The sequence below is a fragment of the Acomys minous genome (genome assembly GCF_964271855.1).
Source record: "Acomys minous genome assembly, chromosome: 16".
Classification (NCBI taxonomy): Eukaryota; Metazoa; Chordata; class Mammalia; order Rodentia; family Muridae; genus Acomys; species Acomys minous.
In genome coordinates this window covers 2,127,374-2,137,620 of record NC_140498.1, presented here as the reverse complement: position 1 = coordinate 2,137,620, position 10,247 = coordinate 2,127,374, and the positions used below count along the sequence as shown (strand labels likewise).

Here is a 10,247-nt window from a genome sequence, read left to right as displayed (position 1 = left end):
CCGTCCCTCTCAAAAAAGAAAAGAAGTCACGATTTCTATTTAATTTTCTCATACAGGTTCATGCTTTACAGCCCATGTGATTCTACAGAGAGTCACGGGGTTGATGTGGCTCTCTGACCTTGAATTTACTAGGTCAGTTTTGAGTCTGAAGTAGACACAGCAAGGGGAAGTGAAGCTGCAGAGCCCGGTCAAGTTCCCCCGAGTTACGGTGATGACCAAGGGGCTATCGCATATCATGTTTGGACACTGTTCTAAGCCTCTTACTTACACATGCGTACACCATGATGAACGTAATCCTTATAACAACCCTATCAGGTAACTATTATTATAACCGTTTAAAAAACAAACAAACAAAAAAATGAGGAAATAGACATTTGTTTGCAATCAGATGGCTAAAGCGACAGAGCTGAAGGTCAAGTTGCGCAAGCCTTGTTGGGGGTCCGTTTCTCCAGCGCCGTGTTGCGTGCTACGTGCATGAACGTCACACAACTCTGGCTAAGAACATGCTGAGGAAGAGGAGAGTGTCCTTGCACAACCAGCCATCCCAGGCTCTGGGGCTTGCAGCCTTCCGGTCTCCTCCCTGCCTGCGTATTTACTTCACCGGGGAGAGAGTGGTTCCTTTCGGTTGGCCTGGTTCCACTTGCAGTCCTGACCAGTCCTCTCAGGAAGCCAGCTGTTCCCTGCTCGCTCGTGGCTTGAGTGCCTGCAGGCTCCAGTGGCTTTCACAAAAGCAACTCTTGACTGGGGAAACCAGTGGGGCCACTTTCCTAAAGTGTGTGTTTTAGCAGGGCTCAGCCTTCACTGGTCTGCTGTTCTAGGACACCAGCAGGGTAAAAAAAAAAAACACACACACACACACACACATACACACACACACATGATGGTGTGCTGAGGAAAGTCTGTCTACACTCTTGGTTTTTGGTTTTCAAGACAGGGTTTCTCTGTGTAGCCTTGGCTGTCCTGGACTCACTTTGTAGACCAGGCTGGCCTCGACTCACAGAGATCTGCCTGCCTCTGCCTCCCCAGTGCTGGGATTAAAGGTGTGCGCCACCACTGTCTACACTCTTTAATCTTCAGCTTCCAAATTTTGCAGCTATTTTTCTTCCCTTTCCAGGCAGATACTTTCTCATCAATTAGGAAACACTGCCATCCTGTGGCTGTTGATTGATACAGGCCTCAACCTGCAAACTGCGGAAATTTCAGTGGCATTGCTTAATGATTAAACCAAAGAACACACCTATCAGTCCAATGGCTGAAGTACAGCAACAGCGATCCTTAAAGAAGGATGCTCGTTAAAGTCTTCAAGAAAAGCACTCTGAATTCTTACTTTGCTTTTTTTTTTTTAAATCTAGCCTAAGTCTTCAGTGATTCTGGTGGCAAAGATCTCATCTATTGCCAGCCACCTTTGGTTTAGAATCCTATGCACTGTGGCTCCGCAGAGCCTCTGCCCTTTCCAGGGAAGGTCAAATCAGTCTCCAGGCTAGTTCCCCTCAGCTATTGCAGGCTCACTCCTAGGTCTGTACTCCCTGCCTCTGCTCACGGTAGGATAAACCTACATTCAAATCTTTCCACTTTCTTTTTTTATTTTTATTTTTTTGAAGCTCTCTCTTTGGCGGTTTTTAAATTTTTTTTTAATGTTTTGGTTTGGTTTGGTTTTGGGGGGGGACAAGGTTTCTCTGTGTAGCCTTGGCTGTCCTGGACTCGCTTTGTAGACCAGGCTGGCCTCGAACTCACAGCGATCCACCTGCCTCTGCACCAGTTACTCCGTTTGTAAAATGGAGGTAGCGTCATCTTCATGGGGGATATTGTAAAGGTGAAATGACAAAGTGCGTGAAGACGACCTGGAACATCACCGGTCTTGGTAATGGGGGAAGTCTTCTCGTTTCCCAGCTAGGACATGCTGGCATTGTGTGTCGGAGGCCAGTATTTGATGTCGAAGGTTCACAGGATCATCCGCAACAAACCGGAGACTCTGAAGAACTCATTTAGGCTGTAGAGACCACCGCTGTTTTCACGCGTGGACAGCCGGCCCGGCAGGGATTGCAACCCGGCTCTTCTTGCGTGTGCAGCCGTTTGCAGGTGCGTGGGCGTGAGCCCCGAGGCGCCGAGCCGCGCGGGGAGAGGCGGGGCGCGGCCACCAAGCACACTCATTCCTGGCGGTTTCCTATCCAGGGCTGGGGGTTGTGTGTGGCTAATTCAATCCCCGTGGGACTCGGCGTCAGGCCTCGGCCCAGGCTTGGTGGATTGGCTGTCTCGCTTTCCCCCGCCCTCGGTACTCACCCCCACCCCGTGTCCCAGGTGGCTCGGGCCCCTGTGGTGATCTCTGTTTACCGAGAGAACCGGTCCAAGTTGGGCTCCATCTCTGCACTGGCTAGCTGCTTATCAGAACCCTGCCTGCCTGCAAAGCGCGGAGAAAATCCGGCAGAATCCACTTTCGCCCTTTCCCTACCCCACAGCGCCGGGAGAGGTCGGGTAAGAGAGAGGGGGTTTGGAAGGAGGAGCCCCTGGCCTGGGGGAATCCTGCTGTCCTCCATCCCGGGACCTCACGCGCACCCAGGACTTCTATCCCTAGGCCTGGTTCCCGCGCCCATGTTCCGGGCGACGTGCCCACCCTGGGCGAGCAGCCCGAGGCTGGATCTCAGGGACGTCAGCTCCCTAGCGGAGGCCCAGGCGTGGAGACTTCATTCACAGGTGTTTCCCCACCCCAGCAGACGGCGATGACCCCCAAGCCGGCCGGACCCCCGGACGGGGGCTGGGGCTGGGTGGTGGCGGCCGCAGCATTCGCCGTGAACGGGCTCTCCTACGGGCTCTTACGCTCCCTGGGCCTTGCCCTCCCCGACCTCGCGGAGCACTTTGAACGAAGCGCCCAGGACACTGCGTGGGTCAGCGCCCTGGCCTTGGCCGTGCAGCAGGCAGCCAGTGAGGGGGGTCCCCCGCCCCGAGGTGGGAGGCGGGCACCGGGTGGAGAGGACATGATTGTAGTGATGGGAGACAGCAGACTCGATAACCAGACAACCTGGTGTAACCAAGTCCTAGAAGAGTGGGTCTTGAGGTCAAAGGAAGGAGTTACCAGGCCAGGCAAAAGAGCCAATGAGAAGTGTTGGAGATAGTTTGGGGGGGGGAGTCCCGGGGGCATGTCTTCGTTGACTCCGCCCCCTTCTAGGCCCAGTGGGCAGCGCCCTGAGCACTCGCTGGGGGGCACGCCCCGTGGTGATGGTTGGGGGAGTCCTAACCTCGCTTGGCTTGGTCTTCTCGGCTTTCGCCCAAAGCCTCCTGCACCTCTACCTCGGCCTGGGCCTCCTCGCTGGTAAGAAGAATGGGGTGCCCCGTATGCTTCAGGGGTGATGATAATGGGGACAGGAGCTTCTTGTGGGGAAGGGGGCCGAACAGGGCTGTGTGTGTTTGTATGTCCACGTGCGCTCTCAGGGGAGAAGCGGGGCTAAGGAATGCTAGCAAAGCCATCCGTGACCTCATCCTGTTGTATCCATTTTCAGGCTCAGGCTGGGCCCTGGTGTTCGCCCCTGCCCTGGGTACCCTCTCTCGGTACTTCTCCCGCCGTCGGGTCTTGGCGGTAGGGTTGGCGCTCACCGGTAATGGGGCATCCTCGCTGCTCCTGGCACCTGCCTTGCAGTTCCTCCTTGATACTTTTGGCTGGCGGGGTGCGTTGCTTCTCCTTGGCGCTGTCACCCTTCATCTCACACCCTGTGGCGCCTTGCTTCGACCCTTAGCTCTCTCTGGTGACCCCCTGGCTCCACCTCGCACCCCGCTAGCTGCCCTCGGCCTAGGTCTCTTCAAGCGACGGGCCTTTTCAGTCTTCGCTTTGGGGACAGCCTTGATTGGGGGCGGATACTTCGTCCCCTACGTGCACTTGGGTCCGCACGCTTTAGACCAGGGCATGGGGGGTTACGGGGCAGCGTTGGTGGTGGCTGTTGCTGCAGTGGGAGATGCCAGTGCCCGATTGGTCAGCGGATGGCTGGCAGACCAGGGCTGGGTGCCCCTTCCACGGCTTCTGGTTGTATTTGGGTCTCTGACTGGATTAGGGGTACTGGCAGTGGGACTAGTGCCCACTGTGGAGACGGAAGAGGGTTGGGGGGCTCCCCTGCTGGCCGCTGCTGGGGCCTACGGCCTGAGCGCCGGGAGTTACGCCCCGCTGGTTTTCGGTGTGCTCCCGGGGCTGGTGGGCCTTGGAGGTGTGGTGCAGGCCACAGGTCTCGTGATGATGCTGATGAGCCTCGGGGGACTCCTGGGCCCTCCTCTGTCAGGTAAGGACTGAGCCTGTAGATAGCTCAAGACCGTCGTCTTCTGCCCCTAGGATGCCAGGCCTCTAAAATTTCCTTTACCCTTGCTCTCAGGTTTCCTACGGGATAAGACAGGAGACTTCAGTGCCTCTTTCCTGGTGTGCAGCTCTTTCATCCTCTTGGGCAGCTTCATCTACTTGGGGCTGCCCAGAGCCCTCCCCTCCTGCCGGCCAGCCTCCCCTCCAGCCACCCCTCCCCCTGAGAGAGGGGAGCTGCTCCCAGTTCCACAAGTCTCCCTGCTCTCCGCAGGGGGCCCTGATGCCACCCGAGATATCACTTGTTGACCTCACTTGTTGACCACTTTCTTCTTCTAGCCTTCCCTAATAAAGAGCTTTTATCTGACTCTCTCGGAAGCTTCATTAGCCAGCCCAGGTCCCTGAAGAAAATCCCTATTTAGAGGACATCTCAAACAGTAGCTGAAAGCAACAGGACCCCAGCAGCCCTAACCCTATCCCTGAGGCTGAGGATGTCTGTCTGTCTGCCTAGTCAGTTTCCCTTTGCCCAAATCCTTGCCTTAAGACGGTCTTTGAGAAGTTGTCAGCTAGTCAGTTTCAATTTGTTAGGGGGCATATGTAAACCTCATACTTAATTTTTTTAAAAATAAATTTTATTTATTTGTGTGTGTGTGGAGGGGGCAGATCTCTTGGAGATGGAGTTACAGGCAGTTTCTGAGCTGCTTGGTGACATGCCAAGAGCCAAGCATGTCACCGGGAAGAGCAGCAAACCGTCTTAACTGCTGAGCTCTCTCTCCAGGCCTAGTTCAAAAAGAATTTTTATTTATTTATGGTGTGTGTGTACGCCACATGAATGTGGATGCCCATGGGAACCAGAAGAGGACATCGGGCTCCATGGAATTGGACCGTAGGTGGTTGTGGGCCACCCAGTGTAGGCACGCTGGCACGCTGGCACGCTGGCACGCTGGCAGAGCAGGAAGTGTTCTTCACTGCCGGGCTTTCTTTCCAGCTTCCAAACCCCACACTCTCTCTTGCATTTTTATCTGCCTTTGTTAGCCTAAGAGAAACAAAAATCCATCTGGGTATAGTTGTATGCACCTGTGATCCCAGCCCTTGGGAGGAGGCCAGGTCTCAGGTTCAAAGGCAGCCTGGGCTACACCGTAAGGCTGTCTCAAAAGTTCAGGCTCTTAGGTCAGACATCAGCTTGATCGAATCCAGTTTCTGCTCCTAAGCCTCCTCTTCCACACACACACGCCTTTCTCTTAATTTTTCCCTTTTTGAGGTTACAATTATTGTCCACTTTCCTTATTTGTTTTGTGTCCAAGGGACACCAGAAATCACATATGAGAACAGGAGAAGACTCTCGGCCTTTGATTTTCAGATTTGATTCAGAACCCAGTAGAGTGAGATCTCCTGGAGCCTTCAGAAAAGAGCAAAGGTGACATGAGAGTCCTCAACAAAATACAAAGGGTTGGCACATAAATTGCAGGAACCCCGGGCCTGCCCCAGAGGGGGCAGATCAAGACTCCTAAGGCACTGTGCTTCTGCGGACACCTTGATGAGGCCGAAGACCTGGCGCTGTCGAGCTCTGGCTTTTCACCACCACCACCGCTCCCAGCGCAATTCAGTCCTCCCCCAGCCCCTCCTCCTGGGGCAGGGGGATTTTGGTACCCGGCGCCTCTATTACAAGGTTCTGGGCTCTGGAGGTAGCAGCTGGGCTGCAGGAGAAGAAACGGGGCAGGGTGACAAGTACTCCACTTCCTGCGAGAAGGAAGGCCCCAGCCACCACAAAAGAAGCCGTGTAGTTGCCTGTCACATCCCGGAGGTAGCCTGGGTCCAAGAGAGAAGAAGAAAGACACATGGGTGATCCGTGCACTGGGGCTAATGGCTTAGACCCATTTTGGGCTAAGGAAGAGCCGCTGTCTTGGAAGAGCTGGGACTCCCAGGGTAGGACTAGAAGAATATGGAACTTGAGTTTCTTTCTTTCTTTTTTTCCCCCCAGTTTTTCGAGACAGGGTTTCTCCGTGTCCTGAACTCACTTTGTAGTCCAGGGTGGCCTCGAACTCACAGAGATCCACCTGCCTCTGTCTCCCGAGAGCTAGGATTAAAGGTGTGCGCCACCATGCCTGGTGGAACCGGAGTTTCTTAAACAGCCTCAAAATGTCTTTTCAACTGCCACCCGCCCCTGTGGAAAAAGATCTCCACACCAGTCTGCAGGTTTTCGTGAGACATGCTAAGTCAAGCGTGTCTGTGGGTTTTGTTCTGGCAATAGTGGTCCTCTTAGGCCTTCGGTTAATGCTTAAAGAAGAAGGTGTTAAAGATCAGAAAGTTCTGGCATCTTGAGCACAAGAACTTTAACCAGATGTTTCAGACATTTGGGCAGGGGCCCAGTGGGCCAAAGGGGGGAAAAAAAAGACACTAACATGTTAGGTCAAGCCAGGTCTTCTGAAAACCCAGCCTGCCCTTTCACTGAGTCCCTCTCTGTTTTTCCCACTCAGACCTTCTCAGACCCGAGTTCTGTCCCCTGGGCTGTTATGATCGGCTATGGAGGCTATGTACTGTAACATACTATAGAGCGCTATTAACATCTCCCATAGCGGGGACAGTCCCTTCCTCCAGTGACACAACATGGCATCCATGGCCCAGCTGGCAACCCCACTTCCCTTACCTGACAGAGGAGCTCCCAGCAGCCCCCCGATGCTCTCTACCATCTGCACCAGTCCCAGGCCACAGTAAATCCTTCCAGTCCCCACCAGTTCAGGAAGCACGGAGAAGGCCACGGGGGTCAGGGCCCCTGACGTAAAGCCATAAGCCACAGCCAGAACCACCAGGGTTGTGGGAGCCTGAGCCGCAGGGAACAGGGCTAGTGACACCCCAGTCAGGGTGGTCCAAAGCATCAGAAGCCGCGCCACAGGCCCTGGGACTGCATCTCCCAGCCAACCGGATGCCACACGCCCCACGAGGTCAGAGATAGCAGCCACTGAGAGTAAGAAGGCAGCAGGCAGTGGGTCCCAACTCAGGTCCTGCAGATGGGCCACCAGATGGACATAGGGGATGAAGTAGCCAGTGTTGATCAGAGTGAGGGCGACAGTGTAACGGAGGAAAGGACCATGATGAAGGAGGGAGGCGATCTGGGCCCCAGGGCCACCCACAGCAGTGTCTTCAGTCAGGGAAAGCGGGCGGAGGAGAGCACCACAGGCCACCAGGTGTAGGGAGAGGGCAGACACTAGCAGAAGGGCCCCCCTCCAAGCATAGTTGCTGATCAGCCACTGGAAGAGGGGGGCAAACGCGAAAGAGGAGAGGCCCACTCCAGTCAGGGCCAGCCCCGTGGCCAGAGATCGCCGCTTAGAAAAGTAACGGGAGAGGCAGGCCAGGGTCGGCGTGAAGGTCAGGGCCCAGCCGGAGCCTGTCAAAAAGGAAAACAAGGGTTGGGGGCGCTGTGGGCTTTGGAGGTGCCCGGAACACCCAGCGATCCCAACACTGTCTTGCGGTGTGGCAGCCCCTGCTTCTGACTCCCACAGACCTGGGTTTTTATAGTGCCGGCTTTAACACTTTCTAGCTGTAGGGTCTTGTGTGTTTTCCTAACTCTGGGGGTTGGGGGCCTCAGCCTCCTCATCTGTGAAGTGGGGTGTTTACACTTTATGGCAACGGTCCTTGACCTTCCTAAAGCTGTGGCCCCTTTTTTAAAAAAATACAGTTCCTCTCCTCGTTTGTTGCCACCAACCCTAAAATTATTTTCACTACCGCTCCATAACTGTAATTTTGCTATTGTGTTATGAACAAAATGTAAATATCTGTGAAAGGGTGGATAGACCCCCCAGAGGAGTCGCGTCCCACATGTTGAGAACCACAGTTTTATGGGATCTGGGAAGACAAGAACTAGAGCTTTGGAATTTCTGACTGTGCTAATCTTCCTTTGCCCAGGTGTATAATCATCGACAATCACTGAAAGGCTCGTGGTTATTTTTTTTAAGGTAACAATCTTAAAAGAAAGTCTCCACTCCAGCCCGATGGGTTTGGGCTTGTGCTTTCTGGATGATCTCTGACTTAGTCATTCCGTTTAAGAATTCCCTTCGGGGCACAGGTTCTCTCTAAGCCCATTTGGAAAGAGGTGGAAGGCGGCGAAAATCTAGCGGCTTAAGACCCAGGCCTTGGACTTCCGCCCTTGCCCGAGGTCTCACCTGACAGCAGCCCGATACTCAGGTACAGGTGGGTCAAGGAGGTAGCAAACGACGCCAGCAGCATCCCAAGCGCGGCCAAGATGCCCCCAGTCATCACCACAGGCCTGGGCCCCAACTTCGTGCTCAGGGCACTGCCTATTGGGCCTGGGGAATTGGAATGGATTCTGCGAGGTGGTCTCCGCCGTCCTCCCTCAGCGTCCTCCCGACCCTTTGCCTTTTCCCTTTCTGGTCCCCAAATCGCTTCTCTTTTCCGAAGGTGGCAGGCCACCGCACCCGGGCGCAGCACTCACTCCCAAACTGCTGCACCGCGATCCCAATGGAAGCGATCCAGGAGACTCTGGCTGCCTGCTCCTCAAACGCCGCCACAAATTCCACGAAGAAGACACCGAAGGAACGGAGCACCCCAAATACCAGCGCCGCCTGGAAGAATGCTGAGAGCACCACCATCCATCCCCAGCCCCCGTCAGGGGGCTCAGCCCTGCGCGCCATTCGAGAAGAAAGAAAGCTGCAGCCCCTAAGGCCGCCCCGCCCCCCCTGCCTGACCTGGGTTTTAAACCCACCTACTTTGGCCCTCCCACCCACCCTGCAGAACGCTCTCGGAGCTGAGCAAAGGCTGGTCGCTAGGAAGTTACTGATAAAAGCGTGAGGCGCCTGCGCCTTTCCCCAGAGGCCTTGGAGCTGGGACCTGGCACCGCCACAAGGCCGGGTTAGCCCACACCTAAGAATCCAGACCTGGGCCAGGGGATTTCTTTAGAGGCCAGAGAACAAAACCCAGCACGGGCTACAACCCTGAGCAGAGGTTGTCTGGTTGTCGATTTTGTTATCTCTGAGGACTCAGCACCTGCCCAGTGGGCCAACTTCCAATGCTGAGCTCGCCAATTAGGATGTAGGTTTGCAGACCAGAGGGGTGGATCCGGAGGAGCTGGGCGGGGCTTACAGCATTGTTCTGGACCTGCGGTGAGAGAGGGGCGCATGCGTAGGGAGGGGCTTCAGGGACGATAGATCCCACGTGACTGGGGACCTACCGCGAGGGTTTCTGTGGGTTCCGACCGTTCACTCACATTTCCAAGACTCGCATCTAAGGGCCGGTGGTGCATAAACTGGTCCCGGGCAGGCAGGGACTTATTTGTTTAGTGAGGGATCCAGGAGTTGCTAGACAGTGTGGGTAGGAAGGGATAGGTTATGAGATAAGATTCAAACAAACCGATAGAGCACCTAGGGCAGCTAGAAGAGCCCTGAAAATTCTAGACAGCTTGAGTTCGAGAGGGGCAGAGGGAGAGGGAAGACAGGAAAACGCAGCCAGTGATTCTGGCTGCTTCCAGAGACAGAGACTAGGGCATGGTCAAGCGGCGGCAATTGAGCTAGACCCTGCCTCAAGTTTTTTAAATAATTAAAAGGGATATACAGTTTTGTGTTGGTCCGGGTTCAATCCCCAGTACTGCTATGTTTAAGGGCTGGGGACGGGGGGGGGGGGGGTACAGTGGAGGACACGAGGAGTGATGGTTTGTTGGGAGTCCTGGCGTTCATTTCTGTCATGAAAATTTGTCCCGGCCATTTCTATCCTGACAGGAAACTTGCAGGTCACTAAAACCAAAAATAACTGGGGAGAGGAAAGGCGGCTGTCAGAGCATCCAGCGTCCTCCATCAGCACCTAACTTTTCCTCAGCTGTGCTGGAAGCTCTCCCCCGCCCCAGGGCCTTCTAGTAATGGCCATTTCCTAGCGAGGCTTTGATCTCATGATGAACTACTCAAGAGAGGAGCTATGACCCTGGTCACTGGAGCAATCAGCCTCTTATCTAACCAGGGGCCCCGGG

The 10,247-nt window shown here is 54.8% G+C and overlaps 2 protein-coding genes across 7 annotated transcripts; one reads left to right on the top strand and one right to left on the bottom strand.

The window, feature by feature from the left end:
• Positions 1–1,408: 1,408 nt before the first annotated feature.
• Positions 1,409–4,640, top strand: SLC16A11 (solute carrier family 16 member 11). 6 transcript variants are annotated; one of them, XM_084764097.1, is made up of 7 exons: positions 1,409–1,541; positions 1,891–2,079; positions 2,299–2,472; positions 2,573–2,919; positions 3,164–3,307; positions 3,495–4,262; positions 4,353–4,640. In XM_084764097.1, the coding sequence occupies exons 4-7, from the start codon at positions 2,718–2,720 to the stop codon at positions 4,580–4,582; spliced, it is 1,344 nt and encodes a 447-aa protein (XP_084620223.1). In that variant the 5' UTR covers positions 1,409–1,541; positions 1,891–2,079; positions 2,299–2,472; positions 2,573–2,717; the 3' UTR covers positions 4,583–4,640. The 6 variants fall into 6 exon arrangements, with proteins under 6 accessions (XP_084620223.1, XP_084620225.1, XP_084620224.1 ...); XM_084764099.1 differs by lacking the exon at positions 1,409–1,541 and having other exon boundaries at positions 1,711–2,079; positions 2,712–2,919; XM_084764098.1 differs by lacking the exon at positions 1,409–1,541 and having other exon boundaries at positions 1,712–2,079; positions 2,709–2,919.
• Positions 4,641–5,053: 413 nt separating this feature from the next.
• On the bottom strand, positions 5,054–9,332 carry SLC16A13 (solute carrier family 16 member 13). The gene is made up of 4 exons (XM_084764103.1): positions 8,724–9,332; positions 8,434–8,577; positions 6,921–7,658; positions 5,054–6,082 (listed from the first exon to the last, which is right to left on the bottom strand). The coding sequence occupies exons 1-4, from the start codon at positions 8,920–8,922 to the stop codon at positions 5,877–5,879; spliced, it is 1,287 nt and encodes a 428-aa protein (XP_084620229.1). The 5' UTR covers positions 8,923–9,332; the 3' UTR covers positions 5,054–5,876.
• Positions 9,333–10,247: the final 915 nt, after the last annotated feature.

Bases quoted from the DNA above. Each gene is read 5' to 3' on its own strand.
- SLC16A11 (XM_084764097.1), top strand. From the start codon at position 2,718: ATGACCCCCAAGCCGGCCGGACCCCCGGACGGGGGCTGGGGCTGGGTG. The intron at 2,920-3,163 runs GTGAGGGGGGTC...GCCCCCTTCTAG, and splicing joins GGCCGTGCAGCAGGCAGCCA to GCCCAGTGGGCAGCGCCCTG. The intron at 3,308-3,494 runs GTAAGAAGAATG...ATCCATTTTCAG, and splicing joins CGGCCTGGGCCTCCTCGCTG to GCTCAGGCTGGGCCCTGGTG.
- SLC16A13 (XM_084764103.1), bottom strand. From the start codon at position 8,922: ATGGCGCGCAGGGCTGAGCCCCCTGACGGGGGCTGGGGATGGATGGTG. The intron at 8,578-8,723 runs GTGAGTGCTGCG...CCAATTCCCCAG, and splicing joins CGCGGTGCAGCAGTTTGGGA to GCCCAATAGGCAGTGCCCTG. The intron at 7,659-8,433 runs GTGAGACCTCGG...CCTTTTTGACAG, and splicing joins GAGTATCGGGCTGCTGTCAG to GCTCCGGCTGGGCCCTGACC.